A 27,726-nucleotide genomic window follows, 5' to 3' on the forward strand; every position below is an offset into this window, starting at 1 on the left:
TTTTATCCCACCAGTACCATTTTGCTTCGAGAGCTATGAGGTTTTGGAAGAGAAGCCTACCTTTGCAGTGTGTCACACGGCGCTTCCCTTGTGATTACAGAGACAGAGACAGAAGGGCTGGATAAAGATGTGTTTGAATACAATAAACTCACTAAATACCTGCTCTACTGGCTGTCCAGCTGTATTCTGCTGGTTCTAACCTGCTACTTGACAAAACACCGAGCCATACTCCATGCCATACATTGGGAATTACAGTCAAAACCCTTCTCCTCCAGCAAGGGGCTCTGTTTAGTTCTTCTGTCATTAAAATACTACCTTAAATTCCATTATGTAACTAGATGCTTAAAGTAAAATACTAAGTATAACTTTCTTAGGCAAAAAGCCATTAATTTCAGTAGGAATTTTGTGCAGGTGAGAAGGGTAAAAGTAGCACCACATCTGTTTAATTACTGATCTTTATCTATGGGGAAAGTGCCAGAAGAAAAATTATTCCAAGTACCTTTGCTTATGTAGTACAATGGAAGGAGAAATGTTACACAAAAAAAAGTATCTTCTGTGCAAACAGAAGTCTTCTCTTTCTAAACCAATGATTTTCATGAAAGGGACATGAACCGTGATTGTATTGTCACAAGAGACCTCAGTGCTTACTTAAGTTTTATATATTATTGAGTTCAAAATCAATTACACTAAATTTGAAGTATGGCTTAAAAGCTTTGTTGGATGCTGATCAATCAGTGCAGCAAACAAAAGATTTTCTACTTTTTCAGCTTAATGTATGATTACTGTTACAGAATTATACACATAAATAATATGATACATCTGATAAGTCAACAGGTTTTCTTCCTTCCTTATTTTGTAAAAAGAAAGCTTTTATTTTAATTGGCTTTGTTTTTTCAAATGAAAAAAAACTGTTACATATACCATTCATCTTCCTATCTTTATCGAGAGTATTCAAAAGCTTGTAACTGTCTAATGACAAGGACAAACCCTGCTTTCATTTATACCTACTATTTCACCTTTGAAATCTTTTTGCAGGGATAATACATAAGCAGGAAAAAATTAAAGTGATTTTCAAATTAAAAATAGACTTCCAAAACACTGTTTTTATTTCTAATTTGACATTGGGACAAAGGCATTGGGACAGATATGGCATTCTTCAACAATAGTTGAGGGCTCTCTTTTATGACTAAATTAACATGACAGCATATAGCTGGAACTTGGCATACGCTTTAATTAACAAAACCTTAATACCGCTTTGAAAGCGAAGACATATTTGGGGTAAGACGACATGGCCTTTGTCTTCTTACAAAGAATCCTAACTGTAAACTAAACCTACTGGGCCAATAAAAACTAGAGCAAATTGATCAACTTTTAAAAAATATGTCATCAGCAGACTGTAAGTATCATGTTTAGATTCCCAACACCAGTCTCTAGGCTTCCACAGGAAAAAAAAAAAAAAAAAAGTCTATTATGTTGTCACAGTTGTTATCTGCTTAAAAATTTTAAAAGTTCCTACCTGCACTGAACATTGGTTCCTTGGGTTTGCTGTGAAAATAATGAAGAAATTTCTATTATTAAAAGCATACATATATTGATACCTTTATATGTGCAGACTGTGTAATATAATATAAAATTAAAAATATAATATAAAAAATACAAAATATTTTTTTGTGTGTACACATCAATAGAAATACTTTTGCATTTCAATTATTTACAAAGTAAATCCGCAGGCAGACACAGTTAAAACTGGTATACTTTGTGGCTCCTTGATGGCAGATGTTAAAACTTTTACATTCAATTCTCCTTACGTTCTCAAAACTATAGATTTTCCTCTACCAACAACGAGATCCTTTTCCCTTCCAGAGTTAGCCCAATTGCAGGAGAACATGGAAACTGTTTGTGAGTAGCTGAATCAGTTTTGGTTTCCAGTCAGTGAGATTTGTTACTTCAAAGCAGTTTAGAACCATAACGAAAAGCTAGGATACATCCCTAACAACAAAATCTCTCTGCGTGTGTGGAGCGTGGGGGGGGGGTACTGTCTCACTGCATGTGTGGCTGTTCGCTCACTTCATGGCTTTGTTCTCTCTGGATTTAAGGAGCAAACCGAAGTTAGACTTCTGCTTCTCCAATGAGTTTACATAAAACGTGGAAAACCCAATTGTTTCTTGGTGAACGACGGTATTTGGTAAAACCCAGAAAGCACATATCCATCATGATTACAACATCTTCTCTTTCTCAGTGCACTGCTGCCTGGAAGACAACCTGAAATCGGTTTGTCTTTTTTAATTGAGAAAATATTTGGCCAAACACGTGAAGCATGTGGAGAAGGAAGAGGCAGAAAAGCTGAGGAGCTCTCTGGCCAGAAAGAAGCAATCTTTTTTCAAGAAATGCCAGTCATTTGGTTTCTATGTCCTTTGCCCCTGTATAATTAGGCTTGAGGGTGTTGTTTCTGATGAAGCATGAAAGGGAGACAAAGCCATATTATGCAGTGCTTTTTCCTCCCAGTTCCACTTTCTCTCTATCCAGTAAAACTTTTGAAATATCAGATTACTGTTGTATGTTTCTTAAGGTGATCCCAAAAGGGTAAAAAGCCCAGCATTTCCCCATCAGAATGACAGAAGCATGAAGCACCCCTAGAGCTGTGATGCCGTCTCCACATCCGTTCCTAGACTGTGGTGGGCAGATAAAGAGAAACCAAAAAAAGAAACAAAACGAGGTTGGATTTCTGCACAATTTTTTCTAAGCATAAAAGATTCTCTCTCTCTCTACAAGAAAAGTTTTAGCAAATAATTTTACAGTATTTTTCCTTTTGTATTGATTTGACAGTTGTATTGAGAATAATATATTTACTTCATGATAAAATCAAAACAAAATGAATTCTACTCATCCTACCAATCAATTTAGCAACTTTTCATAATATCAACTTTACTATTAATCATGCATCAAAATTCATGCCTCAAGCTGGCGTACACAGCCAATCTCATCTATATAAATAGCATGATATGTTGCCATTTTTAACACCAAGACTAGCATTTTCTCTTATGAATGAAAATATTTTTAGAAACTAAAAAACTTTAAGGGATGGAGCACTAGTCAGAAATGCTGCCATATTAGAGACAAAAGAGTCCCTAGTTCTGAACAGATCATGCTGACTTATTCAAGCTAATCAAGCCAATGTGAAAGGGTGATTCATGACAGTAATAAAGCAAATCATGTGTGCTTTCTAATTATACAAACCCTAACCACACACACAGCTCAGAGTTCCGACTATCCTATTTCCTTTTCATGGACTTGAGTCACTTTCTACTTATCTAACCCTTAGGAAGGCCTACCCCTGGCTCACAGCCATAGGGACTTAGGACACTCCATCATAGCATGGGAGATTATGGTCATCTCCTTACTCCTTATACTTAAAGCTTCTTAAAATAGCGTTCTATAGCATTAGGTTTTTGCATAACAGCTTACAACTCTATATACTTTGAAAAATGATAATTTCACCATTTCCTTTTTAGCTTCCTGGCTAAAATGAGTGATTGCTTTCCATCACTTGTTTTGTTTTTCATCCTCTTTCCTTCACTTATTAAACTGTCTTTATCTTGACCTATGAGTTTTCTCACTTTTGCTCTTCCTAGTCTCTTCGCCCACCCTGCTGAGGAAGAGGGAGAGAATAGCTGTGTGGTGCTTAACTGCCAGCTGCGGTCAATACAACCAGGAACTTGAAGTAGTACGCATCAGGAACTTGAAGACCAAGGGAAACCACTACGATAATGCAAAAGGCATGTTTAATAGTTACAAACTTTTCCAGGCAAGTCAAGGTTCTCACATTGTTTATGCTTTGAAAATAAGGCAAATAAATTTAGATTAAATTTGAAAACCTGTTTTATCTGAAATTTAAAATATATTTTTGTCCAACCGTTGGAGCTTTAAAAAAAAAAAAAAGCACCCAGTATTTGCTAAACTGGAGAAACTAATTTCACTAAAGAAACTAATTTCATTATTATGGCAGTAGGTAGAGAACGGAAGAGATAGATATCTAAATAACATTACCTTTCACTGTTCTTTTTACCACTAGATGAGCTGCTGGTGGATCCAGTGCGATTGCGACTCCCTTTGGAATCTCCATAGCTTTCCCTCCGACCGCCTGGGGACACACGCTCAGCTGAACTGGTTCTCTTAATGGTGCTAATAAAAGAAGCAGCAAGTTTTACAGTGGCACTTGTAAAAGCACGTATCTCTAAGACAAATAGTTTTGAGAAATGTATGAAGTAGAATTGCCAACCCTCAAAGTAACTACAATTTTATTTTTAATCATAACTTGATCTGTTAAAGAGCCTACATAAGAGTTTTCCTGAGTACAAGGTGGAACAGAGACAAACATACTGCTTTTTCCTTATCCATAAAATAGAAGATGGGCTAAACCAATATCAGAGTAAGTTACAATATTTAATTTCCAGGTCACATTTCAAATCTCTGACTACAACTCCACACTTCTGAACTTCTAGATTCTCTTAATGAGATGTGAAAGACGTAAAGAGAAAGCATATTACCTGACACCTCCAGCCAGACTACAGAGAATGCCAAAAGTAGGTCAAAATTTGAGTACCAGCAAGCTAACTTTGTGTATTTATTCAGTATCAATTATTCTGCAGTTCAAAGCTAGCTTTATCATACCCCAAAGTGCAATAAATAGTGAGCTTGTCAAAAACGTATCCTTCCTACTTACATGTATGAATAGATTAGATTCCCCACATCTCCTGACAAGGGGTTTCTCAAAAGGCTTAAATCTTGCCTTACTCTCTAACTCTTCAAGCATCCTTCCTGCCAAAACCGCTGTCAGGGAGCTCTTGTATGACTTTATGGGACCCCCTAGACATCCAGCTCTGTCTGATGGAAAAATGCAAGCCAAAACACAAGTTAAGGGAAGCCCACTCAGACCTTACACCTAACAGGAAACAAATTATTGTGGTTATTTGTTAGTCCAAAGAACTTCTCCCTAAAGGAGTGCTTCCCAGGAGGGAAGGGAGCAGCTAAGGGTGAGGCTCTGAGCGGGCAGATGCTTTCCACTTTGCTGCATGCCCTGTGCAGCAGAGAGATGCAGGCAGCGTTACCCGGACCAAATCCCCAAAAGTTCCCTCCCTCTGTGAAAACTTCAGTTCTTTCTGTTCCTGGCACCTACAAGGCCCAGTCTTATCCCAGTCACCCCTTTTACCATCCCCAGCCAGCTCCCCCTTGACCTCTCCACACCCCCAGGGATTCTTCTCTCATCGTAAGCCTCATCTCAAGCATCCTTGAGAACTATTCCAAACCTCTCCATCCCTAACAATCTACCCTGTTAACCCAGCCAGCTCTACAGGCTCCGTCCCACTTTGTGTGTGGTGTAAGAAACAGAGGCATTGGCTCTTCATAACTAAAGGAAATGAGACAGACTTTTCTGTCTGGTCAAAAAATATTCAGCTTATCAACTGTACATCACCGCTGAAACACTTTAAAAAAAAAAAAAAATTCCTGCTCCCATCCACGGGGCGCTCTGCCGACCAGATGCATGTTAAGATGCATCTCAAGATGCATGTCAGATAGCTTGACCAAAAAAACCAACCAACTTTCTGGAACATGTGATGGTAGGACAGACATTCAGTGCTCCATTTTTGTATTGCAAACAAGCACAATTCAAATGATTAAGCTGAAACTTAAAAAAATATCGTTTCTGTGGAGAGAGCGATGTAACAGAGCAAGCAGAATGCAAAGTTACACACAGGCACAGAACAAAATGCATTCACAGGAGATGGAAAAACCAGTAAAAATTTAATTCTGTCTTTTATTTCAGAAATAAGTGTCTCCTACACTAGACTAACATTATCCAAGTCATCTCAGTGTCAAATGCATGAAAAAACCTCGAGTAAATTAAATAATATACTGTTAACATTTAACTGTTCTCCCTGCATTTCATAACATCATCCAATTTAACTACTCCAGTTTAAAAAAAAAAGTCTTGATACTGAAAATGTATACTCCACATAAAATAGCTTTATTAGCACGAGTCCTTCCACTACCACATACAGCACTGGCAAAAACATCCTCTCTGTGGGGTTTCGCAGGATCAAACCTTTATTTTGGCATTTTTTTCCTGGTTCAGAGGCAGCAATATCAGCCTACACTGAACTTAAATTTAGGAAATCACCAAATTATACTAGTGTGAGGGGAAAAAAAAAAAAAAGTAAGTTAGTTACAGAAGCAATTTTAAACTAATTTTAATGTTGCTTGGGGTTTTATTTTCATAGCTATGAACATTCAAAAGATGAACTGGTGGATGAAAAATGAGTGGGTGGGACTAAAGCTTGAAAGTGTAATGCTATCTTCTTTCTAAATAATGAAGCCTCATATCAGTATAAAAACTACTTTTACCACCAGAACAAAATTAATTTAAACTCTTTTGGCTTACCTCCATTGCTGCTTAACCTAATTAGCAATGCTATCTTCTGACAAATTTTATTTTAAACTTTCAACAACAAAAGCCCAGTGAGAAGTATTAGCAGGTGGTTGGAAAAGAGGATTATAACTCCATTATATTAACTCAATTTTGGCATATACACATTTTGGTAGCTATAGTGTTAAACACCAGTGATTGTATCCAGAGCTACGGTAGCTATTCTGTCACCTGAGGAGGAATTTAAAATGACAGAAAAAATTAGTTTAATTTACAGGTTTATAAGAGTATAACTGGATTCCAGAATTGGCTTCCACATTAGTGATATGAAAGGAGGGCATTTTCAATTATTTAAAAAATATTACATTTGGCAGCACAATTTTTAACTTAAGACAGCAATGTGGTCTAATGAAACATCCCCTGTAATAAAAATTATGTTAGTATGAGATAATAGAGATACCAGAGCTGAAATTATTATTATCCAAGTTTTGCAATGCATTTATCAATGATGAGAAAGTTTTAAACAAGTACTTCTGAAAATGTTAAAAACAGGAATAATAACTAGTTCTACCATGTTAATGCTTGTACTAAACCAGCCACTTTCTATGTGTTGAACCCAAGCAGAAAAGAAAAGCAATGGAGCTTCAAAACCACAAAGCTATTAAGGATCCCTCACCTTAGAGCAGGCTTTTTCAGTTTGCATGCATTGAGAAGATTCACAGATCGGCTTAAACCAGATTGAGATGCGTAAACAAAGCAGAATAAAAAGTGAATGCAACAATTAAATGTAGAAACAAGACATTTAAAGCAAACTTACATTAAAAGACATAATTGCATGCTTTCAGGATATGAAGTCACATGCAACAGTAAACGACACAGTGCTTATTAACTCAGATGTTTGATCATTTCAAACCATACATTTAAGAACACCAATGTATCTTTGAATGACAAAATCTCAGCAACACTCAAATACACTGACCGTTTGTAAAGCGACCCAAAAAAAATTTAATAAGGAAATCAAAGAGCCTATTGGAAGAAACAAGACAGGTGATCCAGCTAGAGGACAAAGACTATTAAAAAAGCAACAATAAAGACAAGAAAATAAATCCCCATATATACATACATATACCACCGCAAACATGGCTGCATTACTGAATTGTGGTGAACAAATCTGGCCAAAGTTAAAAAATATATATATGTACTTCATTAAAAAATTTTTTTGGAAAATACAAAAGGTTTTTAATAAAATAAATTCAAAAATAGTACACGATACTCTTATGACAGTAACTGATTATATTAATAATATTTTGAAACTTGTCTAGCACTCTTTCTGACCCTCATTTAAATCAATTAGAATACATTCAAGACTAACATATGACTTTAATTTCATTGCACCTTTGAGCAAAATGTGCTAATAACTTTAATTGTTAGAGAGAGTGTGAAGTGGAATAATAGTTTTGCCACTTGAAGTTTAGTGGAGAGGGATTCCTTTTTTAATTTAGATTCCACTTCTTTTAAAACATTTTCTTTGAGAGTCGTGTTAAATAGAAGACTTAATTGAAGGTTTGATACCGAGTTTGTGTGTGTGCCAGTAACTAACCATCACTGCCCCCAGAACAGAATGCAGAACATTAATTCCAGGCGACTGAACAATTTCCTAGGGGCCATGTGTTTAGAGTTTAGAAGAACAGGAATTTATCTTATTAAAGTATTTTATTCTCCCTACAAACAAAGCTCTTTATGTTTTCTTTGTTTCAGCTTCTTCCTTTTGATCTCCATTGTCAGAGTTTTGTACCATTGTAATACTTTGCAATCTGCTGGGGGAGAAAGAATGACTGATTGTCTCCTTTTGAAAGGCAAAGAATGTGCTAGGCTGCAGCCTGCAGCAGCATCCCTACTGGGAAAGGTACTGGCTGCATTCTCCTCTCTTACATTCCCCCCCCCCTCGTTTCACTCCCCTCAACTCTTGGAAACAAAGCTATCCTAGATGAGTCACAAAACCTTAGATTTTAATAGGGAACACAAAGCATTACTACTTTGCACTGGCCAAATTCCCAAGACAAGTTTAGTGTTAAGCAGCAAACTTCAAGCCACATTACATGTGGAAGGAAGAGTGCAGGGGGAAGTGAAAGCTCTGCTCACTATACACTAAACTCATCTTATTCCAAATGAAAATCGCAAATAATTATTCTAAGCACAAAGTTCAGAATAAAAATACAGCAGCATTCAAAAAGCTAGTAATCAAAATAGCTTATACACTTTAACAGTATAAGAGTAGTAAATATATTAAGTTTAATATAAATTCCTCTGAGCAAAGGCTTTTTGCTTAGACAACTCAGAAACGCTTTACAAAGGCAGGCAATTCTTGACTATCTGTGTCAGGTGATTATCCAGCCCATTGCAAAATCACTTCAGCTCTGCATTAGCTTGCAGCTGGAAGCCACCCAGATGTGCTCTCACAGCACACCATCACCTGAGCACAGCAGCACTGGAGGTGGTGAACCAGAATTTTCGGTCCCAGTATCACCAGCATCACCAGGCTTTCTATCTTGCATTGTATTACCACCAGATACTTTTATAATCCAATTGACCTATGTTTTGGATGTTTGCTGTTTCTCTATTTGGGTTATTTCACTCCTTCCTTAACTTGGATAATTGGGTGTTGACTATATGAGATCTGAATGCTGAAGGGGGGGTTGGTGACCTCAATTCTAATTGAAGTCAGAGTCAGTTGAGGTTACTCAACATTCTGCGAGATCTGGACCTAATTATCACATTAGGCCCTATAACAACATAGCGATATCCAGAGATACACATTTTACATATGGAAAACCAATATGCATAAAGGTTAAATGATTTGCATAAGGTCATTGAGAGAATATGTGGCAGAACTCAAATAAAAGCCTGCTAGTTCCACCCTTTCAGCCTCGAGCCTTTTTTATTACCTCCAATTTTATACTCCTGCCAGAAGAAGTCATTTCCATTTCAAATATTAAATGGGAAATCAGAAAGTGTAGTGAACTCTGAACCTCATCTCCTTGGTAATCCAGCAAGACAGATAAACCATATACCAACCTGTGGGTTCAAACGAGTTAACCAACATATTTGCATATGGCTATTGTATGAAATGAGATTGTGTCTGCAGACATATCAGTAAGTACATCTATGTCTAAGCGGAACGTATGGATGCACACTTGGTCCCCATGGAGATTATTTGCATGTTTTTATATAAATATGCCCAACATACTGTTTCAAGGGACAGACTGTTTGTCATTTCTACTTGACATCATACACTTCCTCACCTAAACGGTGAAAGAATGAGAAAATGGAGGAACTATAAGTTATTTTTTTGTAATCCCCCTTTTCATAAGGCTGCTCAGTAAAATGTTTGGGAAGGACCCCATCCACCTGGCTGTTTGCCTCTCTTGAAAATATGGTCACAGGTGAGAAAAAAAGTGAAGATTATATTTTCTACTATAGTAATCCTAGCAGGTATTTGCAATTCCCAACAGCAGGCCAAAGGTTTAAAAGATGACTCAGACCAAAAAAAAAAAGAAAAAAAAAAAAAAAAAAATCACACACACCACTTTTTTTTTCTTACTTTTTTTTCCCCTCCACTTTTTTCACTTTTCAAATTTTACCTTTTTCATATTTTGAAAAATTTTAAATTTTTCAATTCTGCACCTACGTTGTAGGAAAACTACTAGAGGTATCCAAGCAGAAATTAAGTTTTAAAACATCTACAAACACTTACTACTATTTAGAGCTGCTATATGCTACATACCCATATTTTGGATTAAAGAATACCTACACTACAAAGCAGCAGTAGTTTTGGAAACAGTTTATATTAAAAGAGCACTATAAAAACATGACGGCTTAGGAGAAATCAGAACTAAAAAAAACCCCACTAGTTAAAATTACACACCATCTATAAACTGTTCAAAACTGAGCGAAGCTTCTAACACAAATAAACAAGTCCTTCCCTTTAAAAAAAAAAAAAAAAGGGAAGCTATTTGATTTTGCTGATGTATTTCCATTATTGTTTTATGCATCCACACATACAGTTCCTGAAGGTAAAAGGGTCCAGTATAAATACAAAGCATGAATGAATTCATCTTAATTAATGCAGAATGAATTAATCTACTTGTCTATTTGTAGGAAAGCTATTTGGAGCACTTGATATATCATCTTTGAATACTGACTATTCAGAGCACAATTTACTATAAAAACATGAAATCTCATCAGTTATTTCAAGGCTCATTATCAAATGACAAGAGCAGAGAAGAATTTATCAAAGAAAGTTTTGTACAGTAATTCATTGGTGAGGTCCTTACCATTCCACTCTCTTACTCTTGAAGTATATTTAGAGACAAGGCAGAGAAATATACTTTATTATAATAAAAAATAAAATTAAAGAAACATATTTGCATATTAAAAACAATCAATAGAGAATTTGAGACATTTGAAGGGAATAGGAATTGCCTATATAATAGGAATTATAAATTGGATTTACAACTCCTTTTTTCAGGACCTGGAATAACCCTGCTCTCCTAAGCACTCTTAATAAGTGTCCATCTATTTCAGCAAAACTACCCACATGTATTTTTTCTTTTCTAAAACTGAATATATATTTTCATACTGCATATTTATAGTGCCTTCAGTCTAGCCTCTTCGACAAAGAGAAGGGCTAAAGCATAATAAAAGACATTAAATCCTTATGCTGTGAAAGGCTCTTCCTCGTACAGGAACCAAGACAGTCCAAAACTGCTCCCCAAGGATGCTGCCTAAGGGTCTTCCCACTGGCACTCTGGGTATCCAGACTGCAGCAGTGTCAGGTGGAAGGGCTGCAGGGTGTCACTTATCTACAGGGATCCTAAGGTAGAATAACGCCTACAGGCTGCAGGCAATACCTGATGGGCCACCTGATTTATGCAAAGGACTCTCAAATAGAGAAAGCACAAGTATGATCTTGATGGGCATTTCACCCACCCTACTCCAGGGCAGAAAGTCCTACGGTGAACCTTGGAGATGGAACGTAGAGATTCAGGTATCACACCCTCTGTACACAAATGAAGTCTGCCAGCACTTGTGCCCTCTCATGTGTTTTCGAATTACCACTTGAAACTCTATTAGTGAGAATGACAATATGAGAATTATTAAGAAAAAAATAATTTGTAAAGAATTAATTTCTTTAAAAATTCAGCATATACAAAATAGCACTCCTTTTTGAACACCAATAAATTTTCTTTTTTAAAAGGCAAGTTCTTTCACCCATTTCAAAATCCTGATAATGAAATAGTTTATACAGTATTTGCCTTCCGTATCTTATTTTAAGGGCTAATTCAGGCCAACCTGCCAGAACCCACAGCTGCAGTGAGCCCCAGTTCATAGGAGCTCATAGGAGTTCATTTGTGTGGCACAAACAAATATGGTGTTTTCCAGTTTTAAATGTGCAAAGCAAAACTTCTCTTTTCTCTACAGTAACAAAACCTGGAGCTTCCTGGAAAATCAGTCCTCTTCAACACAGTAACAAAGAGTGGCTTATCCTTAGTCACCATCTCCCCTTCAAGGAAAAATTCTCTTTGCAAGAGACCTCAGACCTTAGCAGGTTAATGCTGTCATCTCCGCAACTTGCCCTCTTCAGAGTTGACAGCATCATTACTACAAAAAGCTGAAGATGACACACAACAAAAGAAACGTAAAATAACCAAAACACCACACTATTATCTTTTACAGGCAAACCATACAACAGATTAGCACCACAATAACTGTCATGTGTAACTTGAACTTGCTGTACCCAATCCATTGCATTCCTTATAACCTAGACGTATAAAACATGCATCCCACTTAAAAACAACTACACACACACAAAGCAAATTGAGACAGAGCAGTAATTTTTAGGACTGAAATACATGCTAATAGTAAGATATCTAAAGATGGATGTTTTCATTTGCATAAATATATGCTAGTCAAATAATTTGCCTCCTCCCTGAGATGCTTCTAACATTGCACATGCAGTTTCTATGATAATTTTTAGTGAGAGAAAACCAAAGGTAACATACTGATTCATAATGATAGCACAGTTTCTCTACAGACTATATATTTTCTACTAGCTACTAAAAGAATTCTTGCACTGCTTTTCATGTCATGTTGTGAAACAGCACAGTAGAAATGCTTTATTTTCTATATGCCAGACTGTAGTAGCAAGAAAATAACTCAAAGCGGTAGACCAAGCATTGTGCATTCTTTCAATATTCATGGTAACCACCTTAATTCTAATTAGAACAAATAAGTTTAAAGCTTCTTAGAAAGAAATCCATTTCTCATTTTCTTTCTGAACTAAATATTTAAACCATTGCTTTGCAATAAGAAAAACTATGTATCTAGGAGCTTAAGAGAGGAGATATACCATGTTTTCAATTTTGCAATTACAAGGTTTCTGATAGATCCAAACCTTTTTGTTGCTGGTGAAACAGTTTCCTTTCTGGTTCCTGATGGAGAAGGTAAAGAGCCACTTGGTTTCTTTGGTAACACAGTTCCATTATTAACAGTAGTCCTTAAAGGCAGGGTTTGTACCAGAGGTCTTGCTGCAAAACAAGCATAAGATGAAATCGTCGTTTTCATTTGTTTTTCCTTTTGTTCCCCAGGAGACACTATTAGAATATTTAAAAGTATCCATATAGTATGCCATTTTTGTTTCACTATTGCCAAATTCACCATAGATGAAGGTTTCAACAGGGAGGAATATTATTATTATTATTATTATTATTAATCATCATCATATCAAGCAAATCATCTTCATATGGCTTAAGCACACAATTCTATTACCTCTCTCATCTGTAAAACTCTGTCCTAGCTCAAGGATCTCACTGGTCAGTGCAAAGGTAGTCACTGCCACCGAAAACAATCCTGTTCTCTTAAAAGAGCATCAGTCTCTTGCCCACCTGGATAGCATTCAAGAGGAGTGCTAGAAATGAAGGCAGGTTGCCATCCAGAAACTCCTGTTTTTCACCCCTCAACGTTCTTGCAGGTTTTCCACAAGCAAGTGATCTACTAAGAAATCCCTATTCCCCCCAAAATGTTTTCTTTTCAAAGAATGTGGGCTTATGTTTGACAGAAAGGAATTTTACCCTTTAGTCAGAAAAAGCTATTGAAATGGGCTGAACAGAGGACTTAACGAGCTGACATTTCTACCTACATTCTTCTGATCAAATGTTGGCTCAAAAACCAATATACATGTAATACCTGTAATTCATATTAGAGTAACAGAAAAGTCTCATTCAAGTATGTTAGAAATCAGTTGCAAAAAACAAACAGTGGTTAAAACCGCAAGCAATGAGTACAAACATGAAAACTACACTGGACCATAGCCTGAAAACAGACACAAACGTGACCAGTGCTCTCTGTACAGCAGGGAAGAAAGCTGGAATCACTTGAAATTTGACAAAGCTTTGTATCGCAAGCCAGCTTTGTAAAGATGCCAAAAGTCTATCGGTTCAGAGAAACAAGAAGAGAAGGCAGCAGTCGCAAGTCACTTAAGGAACACAAGATAAAATTTCACTGAGCTTGGAGAGGATGGCAGAGAGAATACCTACAAAATTCTTACGAGGAAAGGCTGAGGGACTTGGGTCTTTTTAGTCCAGAGAAGAGAAGACTGAGGGGGGATCTGACCAATGTTTATAAATACTTAAAGGATGGGCGTCAAGAGGATGGGGCCAGTCTTTTTTCAGTGGTGCCCAGTGACAGGACAAGAGGTAACGGGCACAAACTTGAACATAAGAAGTTCCATCTAAACGTGAGGAGAAACTTTTCTTTCCTTTGAGGATGGCAGAGCCCTGGAACAGGCTGCCCAGAGAGGTGGTGGAGTCTTTGTCTCTGGAGATATTCAAAACCCACCTGGACGCCATCCTGTGTTACCTGCTGTAGGTGGACCTGCTCTGGCAGGGGGTTGGACTAGATGATCTCCAGAGGTCCCTTCCAACCCCATATCATTCTGTGATTCTGTGAAATACTCTTTGAAAAAAGACTGCTGAGGATAAACAATCTAAAAAGCCAAACTGAAACACTAGCAGTTGTATACAGTCCCAGGTTATATTATGATAACGTCTTACTGTAGCACTGACAGCAAGCATTTATTGACTTGTTCACCTCAAGTTTTCATATATTGAACAAAAGAAGACAGATGTGAGAGCATGTGCCTTGAGAAGATTAGGTCAGTAAATATGGTCTATTTGGAAATGCAACTTTCAAGACAAACTTTGTCTTGGAACTTTGTTAGAATATACACTTACTTCTTACATATTCATCATTTATTTGTTCAGAGGATAAAAATTTAGAAAACTGCCTATAAGGAAATAATGAATGAGGCTTATTTGGCTTAGAAGACTGAAGGACGATATGAAAACAAGTCAATTAAAGAAAAAAAAAGATGAAAATTTTCACCATTCTCGCTGAGGATCCAAGAGCCTATAAGCACAGAAGATTGATAGGGTGAGAAATTACCATTTTTATGAAGGACAGGAAGAGTAAGGGCTCTCTGATTTCATGGGGAGCTTGAAGGAAAGGCTAAAAAGGACTTAAATTAATTCATGGTGCCTCCCAGCCCTGGCTTCCATGATCTACTTTAACAGGCTGACACCATCTTTAGAGCTTATACAAAACACCTAAAATTTACTGTACTTTGGCTTCTCAGGCCTCTATTTTTAATTTTATTGTTTATTAAGGGATTCAGATATCATGATCCATTTTACTTCTACAGTATTCATTCTTCCAAATTAAATTCTTTCTACAGTTTCATGCTGCATGCTCTACTGCTTGTTTCCTGACTAATTACTGCAATGCCATAATTAATCAGTATGTATAAAACTGATTCTGTTGCATACTACAGAATCATAGATAGCTACAGTTGAGCTGCTGTAGGCTTGTTTCCTGAAGATTTCTGTAGCACACAAAACTTTCATGAGGCTTTGAGATCACAAATTAGAACAATTAAAGTTAAATAAGTGATTAAAATATTTTCCTTCTTTACAGTTATATAAAAAAATGCCTATTAAAAAGTAGCTAGAGTGAACTAGCTGGAGTCTGTTTGCTCTCCTAACCTTATGAAATCAAACCCAGCAGCAGCCAGGAATAAACCCTGCAATCCTTAACAGAGGTTTTGCTTCCAATCCAGCACCAACCCAGAACTCGCACTTCTGGAACGAAAGATTTAAAAATCCAGCCCTATGGGCAGCCAGCATAGAAAGCAACACCATGAAACTTACACAGCACACAGAAAAACTATACATTATTCAATTAATCCACTATTTACTCTGGCACTATTTAGTTGTATTTCCAAAAGCTAGTTCACACCAGCGGTAACTGACATAACTGTCAAACAACCGCAAACATGTCATTGCTGTTAGAAGTCAGTAACTCAAACGCATTGGTGTTATTGCTTTGTCAGTAATGTTTATTTTGGAAGCTCTGTTGCTTCAAGGTCTTACCTGTGGTAGCAGGACTGACATGTTTATCAGCCTCAGCAGCAGCTTTTTTAATCATACTCTGATCTATGGATTAATAGGGCTGTTAAGTTTATAAACAAACCAATAATTGCATAAGGAAATAACAACAAACAGAAGTAAAACAAAGGCAGGAAGCCATACTGAACTCCACCAAGTAGCTGAATTAAATAAGGAAGGGGATAAAAAAAAAACAAACCCAAACAAAAACCCAAAACATCATTAGTGAAGGAGCTTCACAAATGGACAAGATAAGCAGCTCACTTTCCGTGATGTACATTGCTTTTAAGCTGCCGAGCTCAAGCCTAGTACAAGAACACAGACTGAAAAGAAGCTCAAGCTCTTTTCCATCATAAGTTTCAAAGCCTGAAACTTGCAATATTTAAATCAATTTTATATCTGAAGTACTCTGAAAAATATAGTCTTCTGTCCCATGAAGCCTCTTGTTCCAGACTTTAAGCAGCATACCAGAGATCCTGCTTTTCCAAAGGCACGAACCTCCCCCTGACACGCACACGCTTTTAACCCTGATCGACTTCATCTATAGATCAAATGAAAGAAGCAGCATACAGTATGCTTCAAACCCCAGTTTGCATAGACTTAGATCTCAGTTTGTTGGATCTAATTCCACTTTTTACAATTTTAAATGTGGAATTAGTCATTAAATGATAAAGAAAACGGATCAAGTTCATACAGCCCAAGTAGAAAAACACCAGAAGCCACCGCTCCAGTTTCATCCACGTCTAAGCAAACCCCTCTCCTAACAGTCTCCATCAGGAGCCTCCGTAAGGCTATTCCAAGTTAAAATACTAAAATTCAACTTAGTCTTACGCTAATAGCATGCAATTTGTTATAAAGTAATTGGGCCTACTATAGGAAAAAAAGGCCATCAGGTGAGATGTATCATATTTGACCAAACAGCTGGAAGAAACAAATGATCAGGATACTTCAGATTCTGTTTTATCTTATAGGGTATATTTAATAAGGCTGACCATACACTAAGAATACAAGTGATAGAGTAAAATTAAAGTTCTTTACATCAATCGTTACGTAGCAATCATTTCCAGAAATTAGGTGGATTTAGTTGGCAATTATCAGGCCTCATTTCAGTAATTTGTAAAGTAAGAGCAATTAACATTTGTTGTCCTCCATTTGCGTTATCACAGTTAAATTTCTTACACTCTCATTTCACACACACATTAAGAAGTATCCATGACATAAACACATTATTAACAAAAAAAAAAAACCCTAACCAAACGAAATAATAATAAAACAAACATACATATAAAAAAACCCAACCAAAACCCAAAAAACAGCCATAGAAGGCAGAGGGACCAGCTTACAGTAGCTTTTTTCAATGTACATTGAACTATGGCTTTAATGATCTGCCACAACCAAGAAAGCATCTCCTGACTTCAACTCTGCTCACAGAATCCATGAAAATCTGGTCTGTATTTTGCTAAGTAAATCCAGTAGACAAGAACCACTGATTTGGTTACAACTCAGTAATAATTACTAGACTTTATTTCCTCCACACATCAGATAATATCTATTTTACAGGCAACATAAAGCCTCTTAATCCCTTGTACAACCAGATTTGGTGGAACATTTTATCACAGTGGAGGCTATGCTTTGGAACATTAGTAACATTTAATTTATCTGATATTTTAATTTTTATTTTTTTTTTGCAAACAGACAAAGAAAGTGAAGAGAACACAGCAGAAAGAGGGGAACAGAAAACAACATCACAGACATTTACTGCATATTCTGTCTGACAACTAGCATGATCAATTAATCTGCTTCTGTAATTCTGTCACTTTCTCCTTTCCTCATCTCCAGACACAAAACATTACAACAAACACAAAATCTCAGTACAGCAAATTAATTAAGTAGTTCCTTACCTATTCTGTTAAATCAACGCCCAAAAGTAAATATCTGTTGCAAAGTCACAAACATTTAACCAAAATGAAAGGAACTCCTAATTTCCAGCTGATAAAATTATGAATCCATAATTCACGTTGAAAGTATGATATGTAAGTTTTTAATTTATATTAATATGTATCAGGAACCCAAAAGAAACAACTTCTTAATTTAGACATAGAGAGCCTGTGAAGTCAGCCATACTTTCTTTGCACATGTAGGTTGCACTACTCTTAGGAGTAAGAGTACCCAAAAATACATCACGCATTTCTGCTAAGCTGTGGACAGAGAGTCTCCCAGGCTTTTGCGGCCTCAGACTAACAGTAAATCACATTGGTTGAGTTCTAATAGACCTTTACTGCTGCGAAGTTCTGGATGTTCAACTCCAGCTTTTCTGATTTGTGTACAGATACACCCCTTCTTGCAGAGCAGGAACCAAGAGAGAGTGCACATGGGCTGTGGCACATGGGCACAGCACAGCATACTGCCGAGTGGCATTGTCTGTCACACCTGCCACCTCACTGGCTCTGGAGCTGCTGCTCTGGAAGAGGATCAGGCACCAACCCCAACTCTAACTTCCCTCCATAGCTGAGCACCTGCTGTTGCACCATCTCCTCGGCCACGTCAACTCTGTGCTGGCTCAAAAGTCTGCCTTTGGCTATATCTGCACCATCCACAGACACTTAAGACATTTTTAATTAAATTAAAATTATATTTTATTTTAATTAACTTTTTGGATAAAAGAAAAAAAAAATCTATTAGGAGTTTCACCCACAGAAGACGATGAATTCCCTGAAGAGTTTATAAACTAATCTTGATCAAAAGTCAGGAAGTGGTAGCCATGGTTAAATGCAGATAGTGGATTAAGCACTAAGAATATGCAAATGCTTCGCTGGTTCATGGGAACTGTAGAAGACTCACAGATTTAACCAATTGGATTTTTATGTGTTCTTTTTAACAAGTTGAATTTCAAATGTATTTTGAGTTTGATTAGTTGATTTTGAGCATTTCAAAAGCTCTAAAGAATAATCTATTTAATACATACACAACACTCATTGAATTGCACTACCTATTTTACATATATCTGAAATGCAAACCTTTGGTAGGTCCTTTCTTGTTCTGCATGGCCTGCTGTTCCTCAGTAATATTCAAGCGTCGAACCACATCAGCAAGGGCAGATTTGAGCAGCTGGATGTCATCTTCCTGCATCTGGACACGTTGCTCCAGAGAGGCAATGCGATCCATCACCTCCATACTGCTGGCAGCGGAGGCACTGTCATCTAAGTAAAAGAGCAGAAAAAGATGCATTATCAGCACCGTATGACTATCGAGGAACACCTTCTATAACTGGCTGCAGGTAAACCCAAGGCTTTTCTCAGACCTGATGACGTCTTGAGGAAGAAAGTTATTAAGTGATCAAAAGGAAGGGATGGAAATAAAAAAATAAATAAAAAGATGAGTACCTAAGTAAAATGTGATAATGAGGTTGGCTTCAGGGCTACCTAGTGTCAATTGGGCCCCACTATCAATTATTTACATGTCTGAACTGGAGTGATCAGCCATCACCCTCTTCACTACTCTGCTCAACACTACATTCTGGCACCGGCAGGCATTCAAGGTAGGGAGCTACTCTCTACACACCCTTCCAGATTTTTCTCTCTCACGTATGTGACAGAATGTATACATTAGAGGTATATAAGCAATAGACAGGCTTACACTTTCCCAAGTTATCGTCCACAGACAGGAGAATAGACATTAACCCCATCTGCTAACTCCTAATTTATACCAGCAGCTTTATGAGAACATTCTCTCTGACTGAAATAGAAACATTAAATAAATTAGAATTACTCAGTAATTGCACTCTTAGCCTGCAAATTCTTAAAAGGGTCATTACTTTGCATACAATTCACCCATTATTTGGAAATAAACCACAGAAGCTTAAAGCCTGCAACTCCCTGATGAGGACTACACATTCTTTCCACCCAAAACTAGTAATAAGAATACTTTTCCTAAATGAGTACTTTCTTTCCACTCTAGTTTCTATCAAATAGAAACATTGTAATTTCTTAGAATACTAAATTAGGAAAGAGAAGAAGAAAGACAAAAGCAATGCCAAAGATGTCAAAAGTCAGTATCTATTAGACAAAAAAAAAAAAAAAAAAGGCCGTTTTTAAAGAAAATTGCAAGGTTTTATTTAAGAAGCTGAATTTGAAACCTAAAAAAGTTGGGTATTAACTTACTGGATCATTTTAAGTAATATTTGTCAAGTGATTATTGGATTACTGTTTTCATTTGAAGACTTAGTAAATTATACTTTAGCAAAAATGGATATTTATGCTACTATCTGCAATTCTCATTTACTTCTCCCTCATTCCTAACACGAGTCCACAGCACACATTTCCTCTGTTAAAGCTGATCTCTCTTTGTGAAGAAGCTGGTATTTGTTTTCATTTCTTGTATACTTAATTCTCCTCCATTCCAAACCAGAGCTTTCCACTTCTTTTGTACAAGGGCATAAAATGAAAGTTAAATGGCTTGTGCATAATAATAACTAGTGTTGAATTTTAAAACAAAGTAAGCATTTCAAACAGGAAGAGAACAGCTTCTGAGTGCATGTAAAAGTATGTCCAAAAATGCTAATACATACAAACTTTTAATCAGAAAGATATAGAGGAAAATGCATTTAACATTTAAAAAAACTAAACCTCTATTCATCTCCAAACCACCCCAGTACAAATTGATTTCGAAATCTGTTCGTAAACTGCGTTTTGGCTTCCTTACCCCTCCCACCCCCAACAGCTATCTGTGGTTACCAAAAGCTGAATTAGAAACAAGTCAGAAACAAAGACTGTAACAATACTGACAGGCCATAAATAGCTACAGGCCAAGATAGTTTAAATTGCTTGTTAATTCTGTTATGGGATTTTCAGAGCATATTTAAGATATCAACATTAGGCTATTATTAGGCTGAACACAGTGGTAATGTAAGTATCTGGTTCCGAACAAACTAAATCAGAACTCAAGTTCCTGAAAAATGCTGAAAAGCTCTTCCCATGACAAAGCTTTCCAAACTTTGGCCTAACCAGACCTCTGCTCAGCACAGGACTGTCCTGCAGCTGTTACAGGTAATTAATCCCCAAACTCAGATTAGCAGCCGTGCTGGCAGCAGTCTGAGCTGCCTGCAGAACTTAACCTTTCCTTGTACAAACAAAAGGCCCATGCTGCTCTAATGACTTTACACTTTAACTCAGCTGGAAATAACATGGATTAGCATACTGGACAATAGGCAACCAAATCAAAAGCTTGATTTAGCCAATACAAGCCAAATTCAAACTTCAGCCATTCTGCCAAATTCAGTATGACAGGGCATAGTTTTCTTCTGAATTCAGTCAACAAGAAATAGCCAATTCTCAAATTCAGGGCAGAAAAGGAAAACCAGGGAGAAATATGTTGCTGGTAAAACGATCAACCATTGTTACAAAAGAAAACAACCTTATTAAAGTATCAATTTCGCTAATTTTTGAGTGTGTAGAAACAGTAATTTAGCCCAAACATAGATCTTCAAGTAGTAAATCAGCGGCACTGGTTTCTTCACAGTCCTGTAAGAAGTCACTGCCACTAATAACTATTACGATGTACATTTATCTTTCTTCCGAGCCGGCAATGTGCACTCACAGCCCAGAAAGCCAACCGCATCCTGGGCGTCGTCACAAGAAGCATGGCCAGCAGGTCGAGGGAGGTGATCTGCCCCTCTACTCCGCTCTCATGAGACCCCACCTGGAGTACTGAGTCCAGCTCTGGGGCCCTCAGCACAGGAAAGACATGGACCAGCGGTCCATGTTTCAGTGGGTCCAGAGGACGGCCACAAAAATGATGAGAGGGATGGAGACCTCTCCTATGAGGCCAGGCTGAGAGAAGAGGTTGTGCAGCCTGCAGAAGAGAAGGCTCCAGGAAGACCTTATAGCAGCCTTCCAGTACTTGAAGGGGGCCTACAGGAAAGATAGGGAGGGAGTCTTGATGAGGGAGGGGAGCCATAGGAGGAGGTGTAATAGTTTTAAACTAAAAGAGAATAGATTTGGATTAGATCTAGGAAGAAATTCTTTACTGTGAGGGTGGTGAGGCACTGGAACATGTTGTCCAGAGAAGTTGTGGATGCCCTATCCCTGGAAGTGTTCAAAACCAGACTGGATGGGGCTTTAAGCAACCTGGTCTACTGGGAGGTGTCCCTGTCTGTGGCAGGGGGGTTGGAACTAGATAATCTTTAAGGTCCCTTCCAACTCAAACCATTCTATGACTCTTCCCCCTTCTCCCAGCTGCCACTGTGACTCTTGCCCTCGCATCCTTGCTGACCAACAGGCACCAGCAAACCCTTCCTCTGGACACAGCATGTCTGCACCTTCCACCATCACTATTCCTCCTGCTCCTTGGGAATGTAACCCTCATCCTTGCTGCAACCTACAACTTGCTTTTTTACGGTGGTTACCTCGCTGGATACAGTTCCCTTCCAAGGATGCAGAAAAGAATAAAATTTTAACAACTTTCAGTAAGATTGCAACTGAAGACAAGATTCCTTAGAGTCCAGTCACACTTCGCTTTGCCTCCCCTTTGCATGTATGTACAAGTAAGCTCAAAAAGAGGCACAGAATATAAAAAAACCCTATGTTTTCTGAAGAATGAAAAGTTTAATTATGAAATAAGCATAACCTGTTTGTTATGCAAGTAGAGGATGGAATGTTCTTGCTGTTGAGATCATTACATCTGAGTATGTTGAGCAATAAAGTGGCAACTTATTTAATTTAACACAGCCAAATAACAAAGTGGTATGGTATAAGAAAAAAAAGTTAATGATATAAACTAACCAAACAACAACAAAAAGTCACTACAGCTGTCACCTACTCTGACCACAAGAGTTATACTGTTAGCCTAACTTGTGTACTGCAGAGGCAGATCGCAACTCATCCTCACAGCAAAGAACATCTGCAAGAAAATTTTTAGCACACATTTGTAATGCAATTCAGACTCCTAGTAGAGCCATCTTATTATTATTGTTCCCAAGCCAATATTAAAATTAAAGTGACTATATATTTTATAGCACCTAGTTCCACATTTTCTCACGGATAAAGCATATCCTCAAGGAACTCGCACAGAGTGGGCTGACAGGGGAGCACTAGGGGGTTAGGAGGAAGGCGGCTGTGGGATGCCAAGAGGCCACTGACTGCTGTGCCTTGGGGTGGTCCAGCCCGGGGCTACGTTTTCCCTTGCAGGGTCCCTTGCATGCACTTGGATGTACAGTCACAGTAACTGAGAGAAAAGTGCTTTATAGTAATGATGTAAAGATCCTCAAAACACTTCAGGAGAATCCAAGGAAATAAAAAGCATGTTTTTAAAAGAAATCAACGTAGATAGAAATTTGTAGTAATAATACACAAACCTTACTGCAGTTTTACAACATAATAAGAATGCCATTATGTCAATACCTGTTACTTCTTGTGACGCTAAATTCAATAATATTAACAACTCTAACAGTGTCAATATACTTAGATTTGGAGATCTCTCTGCAATCTAGCTGTCCTAAAACCCACGGATATTCACCATCTTGAAAGGTGTATAAAGGAGACTGCAAATGCAAAAAATTTGCCTTGAAGCATTAGATCTACTTATTAGTCACTACCACCACTTTAGCCCATGGACAGACAGAACAGACCACACATCACCTACATGGGTAGCATTGATAGCATGTCAGAATTAATCATTGCCTCTTTTTCATCAATGGGAAGAAGAGGGACTTTCAAAGTGAAATTTATGCAACCTGGTTTTAGAAATCTGAAGTGAATCACTTTCTACAAGTGTTCATTTCTTCTCATGGATTATAATGCAAGTCTAAATCACTGTCTCAAACATGTAAACCTACATCTCATGAGATAAATGCCACCTACAATGTCCAAAATTAGATAAAATGAGGAGATATCAATTCAGATGCCTGATTTTTCATCGTTATACATATTTGTGGTAAAACTCGGAAAGAAGAGTCATTCGTCATTTATGCTTTGCTGAGATTCTGCAGGTTTCAAAGAGAAGGCAGCAGAAAAAGGGAATGTTCTTCATGCCTCTCTTTAAATTTTCCAACCAGCTAATCCATGATCTCATAGATTGGAAAGATTTCTTGTGGCAAACTAAAAGACAATACTGAGTCAGATGATTAATCTGCTTCCAGAGCGTCTTCCAGTTTTTCAGCAATTTATTACTTGAACTTAGCCAAATGTGAAGAAACATCTGAAGCAAAGCCAACAACAGGACGTGTATGCTGTTTACAAGAATTACTTCAGTATTATTTCATTGTACGTAGGCTAAAGCAAAATGACATACTTAACACTACTCGTTAGAAGGAAGCATATTAAAATGCATAGTATTTTCCATAGATTTTACCTGCTGGAAAACCTAAATCTCAACTGTACATTAATGGTGTAGGAAATAATTAAAAGAGTTGGCATTTTTCCCCCCCAGAAGAACTACTTCATTAAACATATTCCACCTTTGCTTAATTCAGACGTTAATTTTGAGGCTATCTTGTCCAGCTCAGACCATGGCAACTGATTAAGTAGTGGAAACATTAGGTACGGATCCTCAAAAGACTGGCAAACAGATTTGAGTTTATTCAATCTACGTGGTCTCTTTGGAGCACCATTTAAAAGGATCAAATTGTACATGGAGTACTTCCAAAACTTTTCAGGATACATTCTGTGGATTATATGTTTGTAAAGTACCTAGCACAATGGGGGTGTGGGTTGCTAAACACTATTATAATACACTTTAAAAGGAGTACCTTAAAGCCTTTGCCAGAGTTGTCCCTGAATTTAGACACTCTGTAGGACATCAGAAAAGACAATTTAAGCCTTCTGGGGATTGCAAATTCCAGCAGCAGTCTCCGGCAAAAATTAAAGATAGTCCACAGGATGGAAAACATGGCAAAGGATGGCAGTGAAAAGGCAGCATCACCTGCACACAAAGATGCCTTTCTTCTCGCATAAAGTTATAGATTGTGCCAACAAGCCTGAATTAAGCTTAACTGGTAGGAATGCTTTCCATCACTGAGAGATACCAGTAAGTGTTTCACACTCTGCACTTATGAAATTAATTGGTACAAGTATTTACATTCCTTGGAAATCGCTACGAACTTCAGGACCACTACTAGAGCCTTACGAAACATGCACACAGAGAGAAAGCAACTCTCCAGCCCCAGCACACAGCCAACTGTATGGTGGAACACAGTAGCTGCTGAGAAAGTGCATGACACCAAAGGAAGGAAAGTTAAGAACAGCATTTATGAAAAAACAAACAAACAAACAAAAAAGTACAATCCAGCAGCTCAATTTAGATAGGGAGAGCTATAGACTGGATTCGACCCAGCATACTAGCAAGCAGGTAAGAACAGTGAAGATACTACACTTCCAGAAACGTTTTTCCACCCACACAGGCCCACGTTTTTCAAACTCCACTAACTCTGCAAAACTGTCAGATGTGGCACATGTCACTTGGTACACATTTGGCAACCTCCTCTTCTCCTGCCCACATCATCACTGAGATCTCATGCAAGTAATCGAGTTACTTAAACTCTTTTCTTCAAGCTCCCTGGGAGTCACACTACCACTAACTTTCAAACGACCTCTCCGCTTCACCTCTCCCAATGCCATCTGTTCAGCTTGAAACTCTAACAGTGCAGGAAAAAATCCCTCTGTGGCAGGCATCTCCTACATCTTCAAAATCCTGTCCTCCCTTTTTGGTTCATTTCATGCATCTTTGAGTCTGGGGCACAGATGTCAGCTAGACAACCTATTTGATAGATACAGTCTGTCTGAATTGACAGCAACGGAGAGGAAAAAGGAGAATTAGGAAGAGAGACAGCCATCAAAAGCCATGGTTTAAAATGAAAATGTCTCACAAAATGAACACGAGCAGTTCGCAGTGGCACATACACAAGGGAATGCAGCCCCGACACTGTTGCCAGGCTTAGATGCAAGATCTGGAAAGTACCAAGTATTCTCCTTATAGCAAGTTCTGTGGCATAATGTCAGCTGTCATTTGCAGACCAAAAGACTCTCTGTGCAAGACAATAATGGGAACAAAAACCAGCAGGTTTAGTTTCCTTTGACAACACCACACCAATCGCCTTTGTTTAAAAGATTAGTGTCCACAGTATTGGATAGACTAAATATCTTTCCTCCATCCACTTTTCTAATGCAAAACATTGTACCGTACCTGAAACACGGCAGCAGCTTTCCAGGCTTGTCTCCTGGGGACAATGACAACACATATGGGCAACAGCTTATCATAAAGTCTGGTACATACTGGACTGGTCTGCTAGACCCTGATTTGACCAGATTAGAGCTTTCCACTGTGAGAAGCAAGTGGATTTAAAGTCCAAAATAATGTTATCCTAGTTAATCTTGTTATTTTGTGTGGTTAGGGAAAAAAAAACAGACAAAAATCTGTAACTACAGTTAAAACTGCAAAAGCATGTTGCTTTTACATGTAGTTTCAGAAAGTCAAACTGGTTGCCAGCTGAATAGTAAAGGAATGGCCTTTATTATGTCAAATCCTCTGTGTTTTTTTATAAAAGTATATAAAATAGGGTAAAAGTGCAAGCACCATATATGCTTTTTTAGCTGGAAAGCTTTGACTGTGAGAAGCAAGAAATCATGTCTAACCTTTAAACCTGCTAGCCATAGGAACAATACCACAACTATCTATAAACTTATATATGGACATATGCATACAGTCTCTGAACAGGTAGGACAACTTTCCAGTTCAATCCCCATTCTAATGCATGTACTTAAGATAAGAGTGATTAGCATTGCAAGATGTCCTAGTTGGGTACAATCAGGTACATCTCACAGTAAGTAACCTGAACAGACCAGATTAGTTTTTCCATGTCCTCACAAGGTATGTATGTGTGGGAGGAAACGGGAAGAAGACATCTCTATCCCACACATCCGCCTAATGCCGTACTCTGGACTGCACTGGGAACCCAAGAGATAGGTGATCTAAAAGAGACCACAGCAACAGTAATGTAAAGCATCATCTTGTGGGAACAGACCACTTCTAAACCATACTAATAAAAAAAACCTGTAATCCAAATATTTGTTCATCTACTATATATGAACCACAGATAGTTATTTTTGTGAACAGTATTTTCCCTCCTCTAACATAGCTAGCTATTGTAGTCCAGTATTTATAAAATATTGTTACTGTATTTCCCGACATTCACTGAGGAATAACTTGTCCTTTTACAGTTTTACCACTAGAAACTTAAAGATGAGGAATATAACTTCCTAAAATTAGAAGCAGAATTTGAAAGAATAAATCCATAATAGCAATCATCACTCAGAACCTCACAGCTGGGTGCACTGTATTCATTAACAAAATGGCAGAGAAGAAAATTATCTTAACAGAAAATTCTCAGAAAGTTCCCTGTGGCTAATTAGTCAGCAATCACTGTAGCAAAATTACAAGCATGTGCCCTTGACCTGCCTGTAGCTGTCGAGCTATAACCAGCAGCTTACCAGTTTTTCCTTAACAGATGGTAGATGAGCTTCTATTTGGAAATCAATCAGTTAAAAACGATCTTCCCCAATAGTGCTTAAGTGGAAGATGGAAGAAATTTTTGACACATCAATAAATTAGAGGAATTTTCCCCAGAAGAGGTCTATCAATGTAAATGCTTTACAGTTCACAGTTACTGTGCTGACTGTGCTGAGCACAGAAATCAATAGAAAATGTTTTAACAAATTATCATTCCTCCACATTATGCTGGAATCAGTCTGTACCATAAAAAAAATGCCAAACATTGTGAACAAAAGCCAGGAGAGTGAAGACAACCTTCTG

The 27,726-nt window shown here is 37.6% G+C and overlaps 1 protein-coding gene across 5 annotated transcripts in view; it reads right to left on the minus strand.

The window, feature by feature from the left end:
- Positions 1 to 27,726, minus strand: part of EML1 (EMAP like 1) — a 127,924-nt gene that overhangs the window by 33,614 nt on the left and 66,584 nt on the right. Inside the window, exons 2-8 of one of the 5 annotated variants that reach the window (XM_074149686.1) lie at positions 18,942 to 19,124; positions 15,910 to 15,972; positions 12,879 to 13,011; positions 7,101 to 7,151; positions 4,048 to 4,182; positions 1,517 to 1,545; positions 61 to 87 (exon numbers count right to left, since the gene is read on the minus strand). In XM_074149686.1, the coding sequence (XP_074005787.1) occupies positions 61 to 87; positions 1,517 to 1,545; positions 4,048 to 4,182; positions 7,101 to 7,151; positions 12,879 to 13,011; positions 15,910 to 15,972; positions 18,942 to 19,124 (621 nt within the window). Of the gene's footprint in view, positions 1 to 60; positions 88 to 1,516; positions 1,546 to 4,047; positions 4,183 to 7,100; positions 7,152 to 12,878; positions 13,012 to 15,909; positions 15,973 to 18,941; positions 19,125 to 27,726 lie in introns of those variants that run through there. The other 4 variants (XM_074149688.1, XM_074149687.1, XM_074149689.1 and 1 more) reach the window with 4 other exon arrangements.

This window comes from Numenius arquata, chromosome 6, assembly GCF_964106895.1.
Source record: "Numenius arquata chromosome 6, bNumArq3.hap1.1, whole genome shotgun sequence".
NCBI lineage: Eukaryota > Metazoa > Chordata > Aves > Charadriiformes > Scolopacidae > Numenius > Numenius arquata.